Source organism: Ambystoma mexicanum, chromosome 9, assembly GCF_040938575.1.
Source record: "Ambystoma mexicanum isolate Mex_15411 chromosome 9, UKY_AmexF1_1, whole genome shotgun sequence".
Lineage (NCBI taxonomy): Eukaryota > Metazoa > Chordata > Amphibia > Caudata > Ambystomatidae > Ambystoma > Ambystoma mexicanum.
Genome location: NC_090931.1, coordinates 883,536,860 through 883,557,044, shown reverse-complemented (window position 1 = coordinate 883,557,044; position 20,185 = coordinate 883,536,860). Strand labels below are relative to the sequence as shown.

General features: G+C 46.5%; 1 protein-coding gene across 1 annotated transcript in view; it reads right to left on the bottom strand.

Annotated features, from left to right (window-relative positions):
- Positions 1-20,185, bottom strand: part of TRPM8 (transient receptor potential cation channel subfamily M member 8) — a 282,931-nt gene that overhangs the window by 233,343 nt on the left and 29,403 nt on the right. Inside the window, exon 6 of the mRNA XM_069615995.1 lies at positions 9,510-9,577. Within this exon, the coding sequence (XP_069472096.1) occupies positions 9,510-9,577 (68 nt within the window). The remainder of the gene's footprint in view (positions 1-9,509; positions 9,578-20,185) is intronic.

The window sequence follows — 20,185 nt, the reverse complement described above, 5'->3', positions numbered from 1 at the left end:
TAGGAAGCAGCAAATCAATCTTCTTTAAAACATATAGAGCAGTTCTAGCTTGTGTGGCAGCATTGCAGCCTTCCCATTCAAATAGAATATATATGTAGTAGGTGGCAATGACAAAGGGAGAAGATGGTGGCCTAGAAGCTGCCGCTGTCCTGTCTGATGTCAGAGTTTGGCGGTCAATGGCATGAGGCTGGAATTAAGAGCAATACTTGTCCTGCGTGCTGTATCCCAATTTTGTTCGGCATTCTTTAATTTTCCCTCACCATATGGCATCTTGTGTCCAGCTTCATGTCCTCCCAAAGAGGTGCCCAGGAAGAATCTGCCGATATAAAGAGCTTTGCCTCCCCATCATGGTCTCACGGCTTTCTGGCACGATGATGGATGCGATGGTTTGTTTTTTCATGGGTGCTATTGCAGTGCCTAGTGTATGGAGCATTGCCTTGAGCGTCCAACTGGTGGATTAAAGGAGTCAAAGTGTGGTCACTTCCACTCTGAGGGGAGAGGCGCCAGGACAAAGATGGAGGACTAGCTATTGCAGACCATAAAGGATGTTGCTGGAAATATGCTGCAGTCAATATCATAACACCCAGCGGCAAGATGGAGTAGTCTGGGTGCGAATGCAGAGAAAACGAGATGTGAGCCATGAGAAGGCATGAACATCCTCCGTGTTTAATTTAGACCAAGCTTTGTTACTGCCTTTGCTGCTGAAGTAGACTGTGGCCCTCATTACGACCCTGGCGGAGTGGGTTACCGCCAGCGGTAATCGTGGCGGACCCGTCCGCCCTACTACGAGTTCCCGTAGCGCCATGGAGCCTTTCTCCGCCTGGTTTTACCGGGCGGAGAAATCCATGGCGCTAAGGGACCTCGTTGTTAATTACGCCACCGTACTTTACGGTGGCGTAATTAACGCCTTCCCCACTCCCATTATACCCTATGGGGCAAGAATGGGAATGGGGAAGGGCAAAATGGGGATTGGGGATTTACCGCTCCGCCAAGGTCGGCATGGGCTGGAAAATCCGCCAACCCCCATGGCGCTATCGGCAGCTTACCGCCGTGCTCCGCGGTGCATTTAGCACCGCGAATTCCGCCAGGGTCGTAATGAGGGCCTGTGTCTCCTACTCAAGATCATAACTATGATATTGAATTCAGAGACCTGACGATAATTTCCATTGTGTTCAATGTATCTCTTTGCAGCCTTGAGGGGGCGTAAATCAGAGAAGTTATGGGATTGTGTGGATTGGAGAAGGGTGGGGCTCAACATGGTGTGAGCAATGCAAAACACAAAACATCATTTTTGGAAGATCAGCAAATAAAGGTATAGAAGAGCTGGCGGTGTGCAGTGACCACAAAACAAGGGGTTGAGGACAGCATGATGAGCTTTGAATCTGAGATCAATATTAGACTTTGTCAAGTCTGATGAACGCTCCTTGGTAGGACCTCTAGTAGCAGGGGGTAAGTGACACCCGATTGGCACCAGCACTGTAAACAATGAAATGTCGGTAGTAGCTCATAAATATTTTCAATAGAGTGGCATAATGTCTTCCCCAAATTAATGCGAGCAACTGAGAATAACAAGGGAGCTCCAAATTACATTGCGTGATTTGGGGGTGATTCTCCACACGAGAATATTTTTAAATAGGGTGAAATTGTGAATTTTACAGTGTAATTCTTGAGAAAGCTAGGCAAAAAGCCATACAATTTACATTTGGTTCAGTGGAGTAACAGCGAAAATGATCATGTAGACGATAGGTCACCAACAGTACACAAGATAATTTTACATTTTCATGTTGTCTATATCCACAATTTATGCCAGTATTGTCATTGTAAATCACGTTTATGATGCTGGGCCCACAATAAATGCCAGCATTGCTACTATAAATCACTTTCATGAAGCTGTGCTCACAATATATGTCAGCACTCCCACTTTAAATCACCTTCATGAAAATGGCCTAATATATGCCAGCATTGCCACAGTACATCTCTTTTATGACGCTTCTCTGTCCACAATATACCCCACCATGTGTACAGTAAATCAGGTTGAAGTAGAGTCAACAATAAATTACAATATTGCCACTGTGCATCGCTTTTATGAAGTTGCACTAATATATGCCAACGTTAGCAATGTAAATTACCTTTATGATTCTGTACCTATAAAACACCACTATTGTCCTGTAAATCACTTTGATAGCTTAGCTCCAGTATGAACCAGCATTTCCACAGGGAATCAGTTTCACAAAGCTGTGCTCACAATAGATACCAGTATTGCCACTGTTTAGCTCCTTCATGATGCTGTGCCCACATTGTATGACAATGTTGCCACAGTAATTCACTTTGATAATGTCACTCCATAATACAGCCCCGAACTGTCATTGTACATAACTTGCCTGCCCTTCCAAACTCATGCACAAATCACATTTCCTGCACACACATGCACACCCAGACACCCACACACTCAGTCAGTCACACATACTTTGTATTATGACTGAATGACTACCAAGACTCATGAGTAGTTTTCTTGGCCTTTATTAAGTTCAGGGTATGAGCCTCTGCTACAGGTAATCCAAACCTCACTGCATCCACTGTCTCACTTTGATGGACCCCTCCTACCATGCTCTAATAAAAGATTCTTATGTTCCCATGGAACAGGAACCTCACAATATCACTCATCAAACACAACACATCTCCTTTCCTATCAGGAGACTCTACACATGCTAACACTACAATTTCTCTCCCTCCACATTATTAGCAGGGAGGTTCACACATTTACTATTCTCCAAAAAATCCACACTTACCCATACTCTAACGCTACTGATCCACTCAACATTTACTTGATTCTCTCGGGAGGTCCGTACTTGACATCTCCTTTGCTCCCAATCACACCCTCTTCACTCTAACCGTATGCCCTTCTGCAGCATTCACAATTTGTACACATTTGACACTATCGTGCCTGTCCTTGACGCACTTCCTACTGTGTGCTACATTCTCCTCTATTGCAATCTCGCCGACCCTTTCCCACCAAGATCTCCTAAATATAGGGGGCACACCAGCATATGTCCCTTTCTCCCCCTCATTAGCTGAAATGGTATTGCTGTCATCACTGCATGCGGTGCCAACCATAGACCCTTGACTCTTTCACTGATTGCCTCCTTTCAACTGACAACAAAGCCTTCCGCCACACGCACCCCTTCCATGAGACACCTATTAACTCTCTCCACAACACCATTGGTCTGGCGATGATATAGAGCTATTGATTTGTGCTTAATCCCTTGCTCCTCACAGTAACTCCTTACTTCCTCACACACAAATTGAAGTAAATTGTCAGTTAATATGCTGCATGGAATACCATCCCAAGCAAAGACCTCTTCAGGGCATTTCACCACCCCTTTCGCCACTGTCTCCTTCTCTACCTTCACCTCCAACCATCTAGCAAACAGGTACACCAATACAATCACATGTTTCTTTTCCTGAGATCCCCTTCCTATGGGGTCCACGATTTCCGCGGCAGCATCCTGGACCACATAGGGTGAGCTTGGAGATATACAAGAGGTTGACAAAGTGTTTTGCAGTAAAGAATATCAGGGAGGATGAAGAATATTATATTGAGGATATTTTGGGAGAGGAGGAAGAGATGCTCAGTTGTTAGAAGGTCTAGGAAGAAACTAGACAACTGGCAGCTAGCAGACGAAGGTTACAGAGGCCGGGTTAGGACCATAGGCAGGCCTGGTTGGTGATGGAAGGTTCCAGACAGCTTAGTGGTCACTCAAAGAGGGGTCAGGGAAGAGCTACCAACTCTCAGCAAGGAACAGGGATGAATCCTCCAGGAGCCCTGGGGAGCAGTGTAGAGAAGCAGATGTACACGTCACTCATGGAGCCCACCCCCTCATCTCTGTCATATTGGAAGAACAGCAAGAAAGCACTCTGAATGACAACTGGTATTATCCCAATACCGCATCAAAGATATGAAAGACGGTATGCGCTCAGACAAATGTATCATATGTACCCTCGTACGGATGTGGTAGAAGGAAGTCTGCAGAAACCATTGGACACAGAAGAGCTCTAAGTAAAGTCTGACAGGTGTTAAGTGACACCATGAAGAGAAGAGATGAAGGCGCACTGAAACGATACACGCGTACTTAATGAATATGTAACTGAAGTAACAAAGTAAACGAATATGCAAATATGAAGAAATCATATATGTTGAGAAGATAAGTAAGAAGAAATGCTGTAGATGTATATAGACAGAAACGCAAGGTAGATGAGACATATAGAATCTTGCTAAATGTAGGAAATATAACGTGGGTGAAGCAGCCATGTTGAGAAAATGAATGTTGGTTTTGTATAATAGTAAGCTAGAAGCTTCAAGGAGAACAACCAAGGATACCAAGCTGAAATGCACTGGAATACAGAATTGTGCAAGAACAAAGGATATTTGTTTGGCTCAGAGTCAAGGAAGCTGCAACAAGAAGTAACTGCAAGGCACGAAAGGAGTTAAAGAAGATAACCCATGTACGTAGGACATATTTCTCTTTGATTAAGCAAAGGAGTGAACATTTGCGAGTGCCAAGTATTGGACAATCAAAGATGCAGACAGCATATGCAAAATGGAGCAACCAAGTCTCCAGAGGACAAAGAAAGTAATAGCACCCAATATAATTGAATCAAATAGCACTAAATAGAATGATAGAAGGACAGAATCATGGTCTCCTCACACGTAGTGTAAAACCAGAAAACAAGGCCTATTCATGAAGGCTCCAGACGAAGATAGCAATGTACCTTCACTCCCTTTAGCGTTCTCTGGAAGAGAACAGTCAGCAAGGTCAACTACAAAGAAGTATCCTTGGCTTAGGGCCTAACTGATGAGAGATGGTAGGTTTATTAGTCAAGTGGGCAGTTGTCTAATGTTGTTCCCCACACCTGGGTTTAATTTTGCTTATGTGCTGCTAATGAGCCGAATGTCCAAGTTTGGAGGAGAGTGTCAACCAATCAGGATGGCTGATGTGATGATGGACTATATAGATTGTTGCAGAAGCCAATCTGCTGTTATTATTCTACTAATATCTGCATTCTATGCAGTTAGGGGTAGTTCAAGGCATGCCTACTTGATTAGGGGCAGCCAATGATGTTACTAACACCTAAATAAGCCATAGTAATATATGTTCCATTAACCAATACCTCCGCCCAATAGGTTTTACTGTTTTCCACATAAGATGATGTCATAGCCGATGTACATCGAGGTATAAAGTCTTTTCTGTAACAGAAATGCTCTGAGAGTGTGTGAGCTGTGATTTGATATGCTTGCCAGGTTTCCCTACTTTATTAAGTTGACAATAAAGTAGTACTTTGCCATATTCTTTGAGTCTGTCCTGTTATTTGGGCCTGAAATCAGTTATTGTGGTAATCCCGTCCAGCACTTGGAACGCTCCAGGTGCTACTGCACAGTAGAACAGAGCATCAGAGATTGGGTTAGTCATTGGTAAGGGACCCCAGAAAGCCCACATATAAGCACTGTTGAGCAGAAAACAAGGGTTGAGGTCACCCTTGAGTGTGCAACATCAGGGAACGTAATCCCTCAGGAACAATCGAACAAGGTATTCTTGGGAACTGCCTGGACAGGAACCTTTGCAAGAGAGGCGAGAAGAGAAAGGCTGAGATAGCGAGAGATAGAGAGAGAAATAGAGAGAGAAAAAGAGAGAGAGATAGAGAGAGAGAAAGAGAGTGAGAAAGAGAGAGAGAGAAAGAGAGAAGGAGAAAGAGAGAAAGAGAGAAAGAGAGAGAGAGAGAGAGAAAGAGAGAGAAAGAGAGAGAGAGAGAGAGCAAGAGAGAAAGAGACATTGGGAAAAGACCATCCTGTTCTTGTCACTTCTGTTGTGGAGACCCTGTTATACATTTTGGGGTAGTCATAAATTGTATACAGTGCCACAATAAAGTGCGGATCATAAATTCTTGGTCTTGGCGTAGTTCTTGATTCAGATGCCTGATGTGTAACAACAATATACAACAGGAGTGGGATCTTTTCGAGCGAATCAGGTGGTAATTGGAGATATTGAGAGGAACAGGTTGAGCCAGGGATATACAGAATTTCAACAACACAGAGACCAGTCATTTGGGACTGGACAACTAGGCTTATCACCACCTTTGTTACTTTTACATTTGTTATTTATATATCTCGACAGGGTGAAATATACGAAATGAAAGAACGAATAAGGCAATAATGAATGAGTAAAATGCCTGAAATATCATTCAGTGAATATGAGAAGCTAAAGTTCAGTCAGGTAAAATCACAAGTCGATCCATGCAAGGAAATCAAACATGATCCAGGAAAATAGAGTTAATTCTAACAAAGGCACATGGGTAATTGTTGGCACAAAGATGGGGGTGGGGCGAGCTATCTGTTCACTATGTACAACTTGTATGACCCCCAACACAGAGGACCCTGTAAGTCTAAATGATTTAATGAAAAGATCTTGAAGCTTCCTAATTCCCTGATATGTGCTGGGAATGTTAATATCCCACTAAACCCACATAAGGAAAAATCAGGTAAATCAAAGCAGGGCCCAAAGACATGTAGCAGACATGTACTAAGACTTCTAATGGACAGCTATCATCTTTCTCATGGTGGGAGGTTGTTTACCACTGAAGACAGAGCATACTCCTTCTACTCTGCGAAGTGCAAGCAGTACTCGAGTATCAGCTATCCTTTATTTAATAGATCATTGCGGCATTTGAGTTTTGGTACTCAGCATTCATCAAGCATCTTATCTGAGCATTCTCTGGTTGTCTGTATTCCCAAATATTGTTGAAATTAGAAGGTGGACAATGGATAAAACATTGTTGAAAGATCCCTTTCTTCTGAAAGCATTAGATGAGTTCACGGGTCAGTTTCTGAAATGTGATTTCAATTCAATATCACCTGGGGCAGTGTGGGGCTCATAAAAAGTACCCTTATGTGGGAAGCTTACTGAGTAGAGTTTAAGAAAGAACTAACATGTTGGGGAATATAACAACATGCTTCTCTGCCAGATAGGAGACTTGGGAGTGCAACTAGAGCAGGTCGATATGTTAGATGATAGCGTGGAAAATAAAAATAAACTAGATAAAAAGCGCTATTGTAAGAAACAGGGATATGCAACAAGACTAACACAGAAGGTTCCAGATAGGACTGAAGGGAAGAGAGTTACACAGTTTGAGAATGTGGAGGAATTCAGATGGACTCTGAACAGGCAAGTCTCTATTTTCGTATTCGTTTTCGTTATAATCACATAGAATGAAAGGATATCAGCGCGCCTTTATGCTGGGGGGAGCAGATGTCTGATTTGGCCCATATTATGATTGTGTCAATGGATCGATCAGTGAATTATATCTTCTGCTTTCGATTGCCCTGATACATATAGGTTAAGCATGTGAATATAGGCGTTTTACCTCATGCAGTACTTTATACGCATGTGGTAATTATTCATTGTAATCCCAACTCATAACCAAGTGGTATTTCAAAATGAGGAAGTATTGACAACCAAAAATATTTTTGCCATTTCTACCATAGTCACAATGAGGAGCAAACTATGGCTAGGGAATGACAACTATCAGTGCAAGACCCCTTCCCACACAACACCGTGCAATACACAAGTAGCAGCAACGCTAGCTAGCATTCCTCGTGTACAGAATAGGTGAAGCCTGGGCAGCCTGAATGAAGATGGCATAATCCCCCAGCCTCAGCACACACAGAACAGGTACTGCACAGGCAGCAGCAGTGCAAGCTTTGGTAACACTGGCAGAACTAGAACGGCCCCAATGGCAGCAGCGCACACTTACCTCAGACAGACCATAGACGCTACCGGCCTTACTAGCATAAGCACACCTCATACAGAGAACCATAAACACACAACATTTAAACACTAAAGACGGCAGTAGTGTGAAATTTACATTTTACACAAAATGCACAGACATAGCCGAGGCTGCAACTGTCAAAAATTATATTAATCACTAATAAGTCGCTGCATGCTCAGAAGCTTGCCAAATACCCATCTCTCTTGCTCTCTCTCTCTATTTCTCTCTCACACATACTTGGGTGCGTTTGTGAGCACGGACGCACACACACACACACACTAACACGTGCAGCACAAAAAAAGAGCAGCGCATAAGTCCCTCTTCCAAAACGTACAACATTGTAAGAAGAGACAAACAGCAACAGACTACAAGTTTGCTGGTCCGGAAATAATGTGCTGATAAAAAAGGCCTGATCTGCCAGTAGTTCAAGCCCCTACCGGGAGACATTTCGCTGAAGCACCGACACTGTCAGGTTACCGGCAGCCTTGTAATGAGGGCCTAGAAATTCTGGCTCACAGAATAAAAAAGTGATGCAGTTTTACCCATATAACAAGTAGAGAAGCACAGGCTGATTCACCTCAAGAGCCCCTCACACAAAAGGATAGCTCAGCGGCAACGCACGGGTCTTGGACGGAAAACCAGCTGAGCAACACTGGTTCGAATCGCGGATCCGCGCTTAAAATCGACCTCAGCTATTAAGCGCGTTATAAATACCTGCACTTGCACGATCCTAATGTACAAGGCCTAGTAGCATCGTTCTCCCCTCGACCTACATTGCCTTGTTGTGCCTTGAGACACACACGCGTATAGGCGGATTACACCACTGGAAGAAGCAGCACACACAAGGAACACACAAGGAATAGTGAGGGCGTGGATTTAAGAAGTGTAAGCTTTGCCCACAAGCTCACAGAAAAGGTACTGCAAAAACAGCAGCAGAGCAAGCTTCCCTCATAACACAAACACTGCATGGGTGGCAGCAGCCGTGAGCCCTTCCCTGACACTCACACAAAAGAGTGCAGCATGTGCATCGACCATAGTATAAGCTTCACTCCCACATAGAACAAATCAACATAAGGGGCGTGGTTAGAGGAAAGGACTTTGCGGGTAATCCTGAGTCCGGAAGTGTGGTAAAAATGTGGTAAAAATAGCAGTCGTAATGGAATTACTGCCACGTTTACCACAACGCCAAATTCTGAGTTTGGAGGTAAAGTGTAGAAAAAAACATCCTGCATGTGGCTGGAGGTATTTCCAGCCAGTTTACCGGACCACAAAATGTAGCATTACCACCAGTGGTAATACTGCCAAACCCTAATGAAGTTGTATGGCACTCCAAAATGGGGAATAACACCACGTGGGAATATGGAGGATTTACCTCCAGTTCTGAGGTGGTAACCCAGCGGTAACGGTAATTCCATTTGGCAATGAGGCCCAAGGTGTAGAAATGAATTGGCCCACTTCATAACTGAGGTTCTCCAACTGCTTCTCTTTGTAGCCTGAAACATAATATATTTCTTGCACGAAGCCCAGTTTCCTAACAGAATAAAGGTCAGTAAGAAAGCGTGTGGGACCAGAACAAAGAGCAGAGTTCAAGCTGTTGTGCTTAGGTATTTTACTTGCCCACTATGGTGGTAACACGTTGCAGTGGCTGTGTCCAGGGCATGCAGTGGAGGAGACTGCTTCTCACTCACCTTGAGCGTTTCTTTACCACCTCCTTGAGCAAAGCACACAATGGGAATCTTGCCGCCATAATTGGATTCTGTGAAAGGACAAAGAGAAAAGGAAATGGGAAATAATAAATGTACAACTTTCCATTATATCAAAGTCAATTTCAGCAGCAAAAATGTGGGTCAGTCATGTCATCTGGGATGGTTTTTGGCTTACTTGCAAAAGGTGGGATGTGGCCTCTGCATATTTTAGTGGGGGAGAACTATATAAGAAAAGGTCAGTGTTGCCTTGGGATTCTTCAGTGCGACAAAGCTTAGAGTCGGGCTGGGATTGGATGGGGCCAAGACTCCTACCTATGGTAAGCACATCAATTATTTATTTTCTAACTTGAGACAGAAGCATTGGGAGAGCGGGAGTCTCCGATACATAAGGACGCTTTGTTCTCTGTTATTGTATGGGACCAAGCCGGTGTTCAGTAGGGCACAAGCTCATTGGACAGACATCAGGACGAGGCAAGGCTTGTGGCGGTCAAAAAGTCAAGCAATAGACTGACATCCTTGGATAATCCCATGATTACTCGCAGGGAAACGCTTGTAGATATCATCCAGGAATACGGACTGATTAATTGGTCGTGATCAGTTCCTGTATGTGTTCTGTAAGTCATGGGATCATATGTCCGGCACCCTGACCTGGCTCCACAAGGTTCTATCGCTCAGTCCACACAGTCCTGTGATGATGCTATTTCCCACGTGCAGTTGGAAAAAGTTCACTTTCAGACCTTCAGGCAACCTTGCTAGACTTCTCCAAAGGGCCGGATCACGTTCTCCAGCTTGATTCTGTGGTTTGGGGTCAGCACTGACTGTGGCTCATTGTCCAGTCACCCCGATCAGGTAAAAGGTTACTCTGTAACGTCTGTCTTAAGATCTTTTTTTACTGATAATGAGGATTTTGCTTGCCCCATCCACTCCACCTGACACGCAACATGCATGAACACCTGCAAGACATTGCAATGCCGGCGTCAATTCATTAGATTCCATTGGAATCCATTTGAAATGCTTCCCACAATCAATGGCTGTGGGTGGCCTTTAAAACTTTTTTATTAAACATGGTGGAAAACAAATAACAAAGATGTCAAGGTGATTTAGCCTGTTTTTAGACTTTTTTTCACGACATGTTGGAAGTGTTTAAAAGTGCAAAGACAAGACCCATTTGGATGCAATTGCAAACATAGGTAGCTTCGTGCAATAGGTACCTTCATGAAAATATTACTCCCACTATGTTTTTAGAAATAAAGACTCATGGCCCTCATTACGAGTCTGCCGGTGCTACCAGCGGGTTACCAGCAGACTCACCTTACCTTTTTTCCGCCTGATATGATATGATATGATATGGCATTTGTAACACGCCTATACACAAGTGTTTCAAGGCGCGACGAGGCAGGGAGGGGGGAACAAGGGGAGACAGACAGCGATCCTACTAGGCCAGGTGTCATTCAGATCGCGCAAGTGCATGGGTAGGGGGGACGGGAAAAGTGCAAGGGGTAAAGGGAGAGGGGAAAGTGCAGTACAGGGTTAGTAATGAACAAGATAAATAATAAGGGCCAGCTGGTGGCAAGTGCAAGATAAGTGCAGACAAGTGCTGGGAAGGGGGGCTGTAGGGATACAGAGACAGTCCCGCAGTGCAGGGGTTGCCAGGAAGGCAGTGCAGGGGAGAGTGGCTGGGCCAAGGACCGAGATTGGTGAGTGGCCCAGTTGCTGATTCAGTACAGTTTCAGTGATTTAGCAAGGGAGAGGGAGAGAGAAAGCAGAAGCAAAGAGGAAGGTTTTGAGGTGCTTCCGGAACCGGAGATGGTTCTCCTCAAGTTTCAGGGAGGCAGGAAGGCTGTTCCAGAGGGAGGCCCCTGCTGCGGAGAGAGATCTCCCCCCAACTCGTTGCTTGGAGAAGCGGCTGACCCTGAGGGAGTTGGAGGCGGAAGAGCGAAGTGTTCGAGAAGGAACATATTTAGGAAGGGAGAGTTGAAGGTAATTTGGACCCAGGCCCCAGAAGGCCTTGTGGACAATGCAGAGGGTTTGAACTTAATCCTTGCAGCCACAGGGAGCCAGTGAAGCGATTTCAGTCCTTGAGAGATACGGTCCCTGGGCTTGAGGCCAAGGACAAGTCTCGCAGTCCTGTTCTGGATGAGTTGCAGAGGGCGGAGAGTAGAGGCAGGCAGATCTAGATAGAGGCTGTTAGAGTAGTCCAGCTTCGAGAGAACCAGGGCTCTGGAGACAGTGAGCTTCTGGGGGAAGGAGAGGAAAGGAAGGATACCTCTGAGGAGGTGCAGCTGGTAGTGTGACTTCTTAGAAACGTCAGAAATGTGAGGAGAGAAGGAGAGTGTGGAGTCGAAGATTACCCCGAGGTTTTTTGCCTTGCAGGAAGAGGGCCAAGAGAGGCCGGCCAGAGAGCTGCAGGGAAGGAGGGAGTGGGCGTGCCGATGAGTAGAATCTCGGTCTTACTGGCATTAAGGCAGAGGTTGTTGGGGGCACACCATTCCTGGATAGCAGAAAGACAGTCAGAGATGAGGGAAGGAGAAGAGGAGGCCGAGGGTAGCCGGAAAATGAGCTGGGTATCATCCGCATAGCACTGAAAGTTGGGGCAGAGAGCAGCGATGCGGTGGGCGAGAAGTGCCAGATACTGGTTGAACAGCCAGGGAGAGAGGTTAGAACCCCGGGGGACACCACAGGTAGAGAAAAAGATGTCAGACAGGAAAGACCACAGTTGGACCTGGGAGGGTCGATTTGAGAGGAAAGAGGTCAGCCAAGCCAGAGCCTGACCAGTGATACCCAGGTTATCACGGAGACAGTTAAGCAGGATGGTATGGTTGACAGTATCAAAGGCAGAAGAGAGATCAAGCAAAATGAAAACATATGGAATGTTAGAGTCAAGGTTCGAGAGCAGGTCCTCAAGGATGTTCAGGAGAGCAGTTTCCGTGCTTCTGGTAGCTCTGAAGCCAGACTGATGGTCATGAAGGTTACCGACAGATTCAGCATGGAGATTAAGCTGGGAGATGGCAAGTTTCTCCAGGAGCTTGCCCAGGAAAGGAGTGATAGAGATAGGGCGATAGTTAGCTGGGCAGGACGGGTCGGAAGAGGGTTTCCTAAGAAGGGGGTGCACAAGGGAGTGCTTGAGAGGGGATGGGAAGTCTCCAGAGGCAACGGAGTGGTTGCAGAAGTCAGCAAGGGCAGAAGCCAAGGAGTCGATGTGGTCCTTAATAGTTTTGGAGGAGCAGGGGTGGACCTGTGTTGACGAGACTTTCACAGATCGGACTTGTCTCGAAACCTCATCAGCAGAAAAAAGGGGAAAGGCAGAGAAGGAGAGAGGAGGGGTGGCTGCAGAAGGGCCAGAGGATGGGCAGGGAATAGAGGGGGGGAGGTGATGGGAGGAGAGTGAGGACAAGATGTCCTGAGTTTTTGAAATGAAGTGAGAGGCCAGTGCCGTACAGAGGGCCTGGGAGGGGACAGGAGAGGTAGAGACTGCAGCAGGGTTGGCCAGCTCCTTGCAGATTTTAAAGAGTTCAGCCGAATTGTTAGATGCCGCAGTGATGCGGGCTTTGATAAGGGCTCTCTTCTTGGTGAGAAAGGAGAGCCGGTATTGCCTTTGGAGCAGGCGACAGGCCAGTTTGTCAGAGGATGAACATGAAGCATGCCATTTCCTCTCTGCCACCCTGCACAAGCGTTTAAGGGTGATGAGATCCTAGTCATACCAGGAGTTACATTTGGCTTTGCGCTTCAGGCGGATTCTCATAACAGGGGCAAGGATATCAAGAGTATCAGATATACCAGAGTAGAGAGTGGAGAGGGCTGTGTCAGGGTGGGAGTCAGCCGAGGGGGGAACAGGGGGCGAGAAGGTGGCAGCGAAAGCCTCAACTGACACACGCTTCATGGGTCGGATGACCGAGAAGGAAGATGGCAGTGATGAGGGTGGCTTTGCCTGAGAGGTAGGGAGGGTGAGGTGAGAGGAGAGGAGAAAGTGATCACTCCAGGAGAGAGGGGTGGAGAGGGACAGAGAGGGGAAGGTCAGAAGAGATCAGGGCATCAAGAGTGTGCCCAGCAGAATGGGTTGGCCCAGACGGGACAATAGAGAGTGAGAGAGTCGCAGAGGTCGCAAAAGAGTCCAGAAGGGGGACAGGAGGCATCCAGGTGGATGTTGAAGTCTCCAAGAAACAGGAGTTGAGTGGTTGAGGACAGGAGTGAGGAGGAGAGGTCCGCCCACTCGGAGAGGAAGGAGGAAATTTGACCAGGTGGCCGATAGATAGTAGCCACGGTAAGGGAATGGCTAGGAGAGAGAGAGAGTCGGCAGACAAGACATTCAAAAGAGGAGTAGGTCTGCGTGGGAATAGCAGTGGCAGGAATCCACTCTTGGAAGATAAGGGTCACACCCCCCCAGTATGGTTGGGCCTGGGCACGGAGAGGATTTTGTAGCCATCAGGTAGGAGTGTGTCAAAGCTGGTGACAGAGCTGGCCGTGAACCATGTCTCATTGAGACCGAGTATGTCAAGGTCCAGTTCCTGAAGAAGGCGGCAGATATCAGAGGAATGTTTGACAGCAGAGCGAGAATTAAGATTGGCAATGTGGAGAAGGTTGCCATCTTTGAAGGACTTCCGGGGAGGGGTACAGATCAGAGGTACGCCTTGCGGAGGAGAGGAAGGAGCACGGGAGGGGGCAGGGAGGGAGGGTAGAGGCAAGGTAGCCGAGGACAGAGGAGGGGGGACAGCAGGCGAGGAAAGGAAGTTGATGAGGTGCGGGAAGCGTCTATCAAAGAGGTGAAGATTGGCCTGAGGGCCTTGGACCAAGACGGTCCCATTAGCGTAGACATTAATGATGGCCTTAGAGGAGTGGAAGGAGGCCAAGAGGACGTCCCAGCGGGTGCCACCATTAATGGGAGAAGAGGAGAAAGGAGAGAGCACAGAGACCATATGAAGGGTCCATAGGTCAGGTGAAGGCACGAAAAAGAGGATGTCAGTGAGAGTTTCCTTAGAGGAGGCACTGGTGTAGGTGTCAGCGTTAGGGATGCCTGGGTTGGAGCCCAGGATGTCCTTTTTAAACTTTTTCCTACCAGATTTAGTGAGGAGAGCAGGATAGTCAATGGAGAAGCAGTTAGAAAAGATAGGTGAGATAGAGAGCACCATGGGATAGGAGGGAGTGGGGGGGGGGTTGGACAAGCAAGAGCATGTAATACCGGCATATTACAGGCGGCGGAGGAACGGTAAGTTCCCATTCACATGGAGTCCCATTCCCATGGACTCCACGGCAATGGGAACCCTGAAGCACCGGCACCGTTATTAACAGTGCCGGTGCTTCAGTGTAAAATGTGCCAGTAGGTGCAAGAACTGCCGGCAGATCCGGCCTCCCGGCAGTTCACAGCCCCTACTGGCAGACTTGTAGTATGCCAGTCCGGGAAAGGTGCCGGTAACTGTTGTTGCCGGCACTTTTTTCCAGACTGGCAAACTTGTAATGAGCACCATGGTGTCATATTCAATTAAAGAGTAATTTGCATGGATGGTCCCACTTCCATTCTCAAATAGTCTGTTTCTTGCGTTTTTTACTTGTCGTCCATGTAGCGGAAAAGTTAAGAGTAAAACATAAGAGAGATCAATGTATTTAAGAGAGATCAATTGGTCTTTGTGTCACAAGACAGTGCCTCTGGTGCTGGATTTCACCCAATGATGACACACTTTGATAGAATTGATTTCCGTCACAAATTGGCTGGAGGATATGATAAAGCTCTCTACCAAATCATTCATCTAGTCCAAGTAAACATTAAAAGGGTTGGGTGACCCTTCTACCTCTTCCTCACTTTCTGCTTCCAACTTTTCAGACTATTTTACATCCAAAGTATCCAGGCTTCACTCTTCCTTTTCTCAGTCCACCCTTATTTTATTTATTTATTTAATTGTTTAAAGCCTATACCTAGCTCGAGAGCAGCAGAGCACTGTACAGAGTGTGGGTTGCCGGCATTAGGGCTGCCATCTTTTAACAGTAGCTTAGTACTGTGAGGTCTTTGCGCTGGTATGTGCAGCCATTGGAATTAGTCCTTTGTCGTGTGTAGTTGAAAGAGCCATGTTTTGAGAGATTGGTGAAACTGGAAAATTGTGGAGGCACTTTGAGCCAACACCAGCATCGAGTTCCAGAGGGTGGGTACATGACAAGAGAAGGATTGTTTGCAGGTCCTCTATTTGCGGACGAGTTGTGATTCAAGACAGTTGGTAGATTTGCTGTGCGAGCAGCGTGTGCCACCAAATATGTGCAGTTTAGCCACCAGGTACGCTGGTGTGCTACTCATGACTGCTCTGTAGATGATACATGCAGTCTTGAACAGTCTCCTGGCTTGGAGTGGAAGACAATGTCGTTCACATAGGATGGGGCTAATTTGGTCAGATTTCTGTGCTCCCACAATATGACATGCTGCAGCTTGGTGGACTGCTTTTAGGGGAGCCAAGTGAACTGCTGGGAGTCCTGTCAAAAGTGCATTTCCACCATCGATGGGTGAGACCACAAGGGCCTGCACTATGTTCCAAAAGTCCTGCAGAGGGATGAAGGGTTTGATTTTTCAAAGGGTAGAGATTCTGAGCCAAACTATTTGGGCCTTCTTGGGTATGTGTTTCTGGAAGGACAGGCTGCTATCAATGGTGAAGCCTAAGGATTTTGCTGTATCTGAGAGTTGTGGACCAAATCCTTCTAGGCACATTTCTTTGAGCCATAGATAGACAAGTTGTATTTTGGTGGGCAGACCGATGAGGATGAATTCAGTCTTGGATGGGTTTAGTTTGAGGTCGGCTGTCAACATCCAGGACTGGATGATGGCTAGGTAATCACAGAGACAAATGACGTCCTGCACCCTATTTACTCTCATGCACAACTGAGTATCATCTGCATATTGGTGAATGGCTATATTGGGATCTTTGGGGAGAGTGCCGAGAGGCTCCATGTTAAGGTTAAAAAGGATTGGTGAGAGGATGGAGCCTTAGGAGCCTATGCAAGACACCTGGCGTCAGTTAGAATGCAACACATTTATCTGGACTGCCTGGTGTCTGTCTGAGAGGTAGGAGGTAAACAAATTCAGGACAGTGCCAGAGAACCCCACTCTGTCAGCAAGGAGGGAGAGAAGGATGTCGAATGCAGCTGAGAGGTCAAGGAGGACGAGGAGGCATGAGTCACCCTTATCCATGATTTGGAGAGCATCATGCACCACCTGGATGGTGGCTGTCTCGATGCTACACTTTAGGCGGAACCCTGACTGATAGTCATTTAGGAGGTGGAGTTGTTCGATTCTGGCAAGTAGTTGTGTAGCAACTACTTTTTCCAAGATTTTGCCAATAAACAGAATGGGCCTGTAGTTGGCCAGGTCATCTGGACCTAGGGCTGGATTTTTCAAAATAGGTCGTATGACACCAGACCTGTGGGTATCCTAAGGGATCCTTCTGTGAGGGAGGCATTGATGATGCTAAGGAGCGCATTGAGCACCGTGCTAGTCAATTGTTTAATGATGTAGGCCAGAATTATATCGTCAGAGTAAAAAGTTGGTTTGTGGGAGGGAATCATTTTTAGGACATCCGGGGGAAAAAGAGGAGAGAATTCTGTCCAGAGGGGCAGTGTGTGTGCCAGGGTGCAGGGGATTCTAAAGCTGTGAGAGGTTGATTTGATGGTCTCTCAGATTTTGTCTATTTTTTCAATAATAAATGTGATGATTCAATCGCATTTTTCCCGAGTCTCTGGTACCTCGTGGTCGGGTGAGGGTTTGGTACAATGCTTTACTACTTCAAAGAGGGCTTTGCTCTGGTTTAGCGGCTGCCGCAACTATGGTGTAGTAGTAAGCAGATTTAGCCTCGGTAATCTGAATCTATGGTTTGCGCGTAGAGATTTGAGGTTGGTGAGGTCTCCCGAGCTATGGTTTTTGTGCCACCATTTCTCTAGTGCTCTAATTGAGTGTTTACTGGAGGCTAGCTCAGGGGTGTACCATGGGGCAGATGGTTTGGTCTTAACATGACTGGATTTTAGGGGGGCATGAGTGTCCACCAGTTTCATAGCAGAGTTGCTGAATAAATCCAGGAGGTCTGAGGAAATCCCTGTGGCAGTGAAGTCTGCAAAGTTTGCTTCTAGCTCATTGAACAGAAAGGTTTTAAAGGTATTGGCACAAAATCAAGACAACAAAAATTCCAAATGCAAGTTTAGTGCACATTCGGCAGAGACAGAAATGCCAATTCCAATTATAAAGAACAAGGGGAGTGAATGTGTCCACCACAACCCTTGTTTGCTATAATTTATTTGGGGGTTTACATGGAAAGTGGGGGACAATGAAATAAAAATAAAATATTTTAAAAAAGAAAGGACCAAGTAGTGGGAGGGATCTGACATTACAGGGATAGAGGGTATTCAGCGGCACACACAGAAGAATGTCTCTGAAAAAAGTAAGTAGATAGGGGGAAGCAGGTAGGGGTATGCAGGGAACAAGTGATCACTGTGCCTCGCCATAATGGAACCCAGCATTTTCTAAGCCGACATTTTTGACGGTTCATGATCACATAGATCTGGTTTTAAATGAGCGGCATTGATTAGGGGGCATTTAGCCTGACCTTTTTGAGCCGTAGTCGAGTTGGTAACTCTTAATGGGATGGCAGCGTGGTCAGACCAGTCAAGTGGGATAGGGTATGCACAGGTGATGCAGGGGGATGATGTGAAGACGAAGTCAAGTTGTTGCCTTTGTTGTTTGTGGGGGATAGTACAATTTGCTTAAGGTCCATGGAAGTGGTCAGTTGAAAAGCATACTTCGAGTGTGGTTGTCAGCCTGTGACTCAGGGACCATAAAATCACAGAGAAAGACATTATTTGAATGCGCTCATTTGGCAGAGGAGAGTAAGTTTGAGGTGTCTGCAATGTAAGAGTCACTCCTGTGAGGTTGTCAGTAGATGAGGTGGAAGGTGATGGATTCCTTGTGCGATAGAAGGAACCAGCAGGTGAGTGATTCAAATGAGCTTGTTCTGGGAGAAGGGCTAATGGAGCATGGCCAGTCCCTCCTGTGGATGATTGCCACTTTGCCTCCTGCCCTTCCTGGCCAGTTGACATGTTGGATGCAATAGCCTTAGGGTAGGAGGATGTTGAAAACATGTGAGGAGGTTGGGGTAAACCATGTTTCAGTGATGAACAGGGCATCAAGGTTGTTTTACGAGGTGAGGTCAGTGATCTCTGCAGCATGAGCGACTACTGAGCGATCACTGATCAACACAGGAGGGTGTTTGCATGTGATCCCTGGGTGTTGGATGGGCCAAGGGCAATATTGATGAGGTTTGCTAGGGTAGGTTGCTGGGGCTGCCCAGGGCACTTGCCATTCGAACCCTAGTGAGAGTGGGGGTGGGCTGTGGAGGGAGTAGACACATGGTGATGTCTTTTGGTGAGTGACAGTAGTAGTGATTAGTTTGTAGGTGAAATGCAGGATAGCGGGTCAGGCCCTTGGCCCTATCAGGCCAAACAGGGACAAACAGGTGACGTCCTTGTCTTCGCACATCCTTTTCTGAGGACGCTGGCGATGAAGACGCCTAAGCAGGACTAATTAAATAGGTGGTGGGTAGAGCAACTCAGTGGCAGGGCCTGGTCGCGTGACCAGCAGCCTACTCAATGCTGTCTGTCTGGATCTGGCCTACAGTCCTTAAGTAGAGGCATGGAAGGTGTGAAAACTGGAAGTGGGTGGAGCAAATGAGTGGCAGGACCTGGTCACGTGACCAGCAGCTTGCTCAATGCTATCTGCCTGGAACTAGTCTACAATCCTTTAATAGAGGCTCGGAAGGCACGAAAAGTAAAGAAGGGTGGAGCAACTGGGTGGCGGGGCCTGGTCACGTGATCAGCAGCGTACTCAATGTTGTCTGCCTGGAGCTGGCCTACAGTCCTTAAGTAGAGGCTTGGAAGGTGTAAAAACTGGAGGTGGGCATAGCAACTGAGTGGCAGGGCCTGGTCACATCACCAGCCGCCTATTCAATGCCTACTCACCATGCCTGCATCTGCGGTTCCTTCTCTCAACCACCAATCTATCTTGATTCCCCCCTTTTCTTCCTTTTCCTTACTGACTGGCTCTGACAACTCTACCTTTCTCTCTCTGGACCATCCTACTTCCTCCCCTCTTGAGCCTATCCCTGCTTCTCTTGTTCCTCAAGGCTATCCCTTACTCATACCTTATCTTACTGCAATTATTAATGCTACACTCTGAATTTCTATCTTTCCTTTAACGTGAAACACCCCACTATTATTCCCATTCTTAAAAAACCCTCTTTGGACTCTTCTACTCCGTTGAACTTGTGTTATTTCCTTTCTGCCCTTCCTCTTTAAACTCTTGGAACGAGTTGTCTCCACTCAAATCTCCTCTCATCTGCAACAGTATACTCTGCTTCCCTCCACTCAATCTGGCTTTCAACATGCACATTCCACTGACACTGCTCTTCTTCAGGTGTCTAATTCTCTTCTTTGCTCCCGGCTCAAACAACTCTCTTCCATTTTGATCCTTCTTGAGCTCTCAGAGGCTTTCAACATGGTTAATCATCCTGCTCTTTTTTCTGCTCTTTCCTCCCTCAGTGTTTCTGGTTCAGTTCTAGAATGGTTCAAATCTTGTATTTCTTATCGCACATACTCTTTTTCTTGGTAAAGTAACATTTCCTCCCTCTTCCAATATTTTA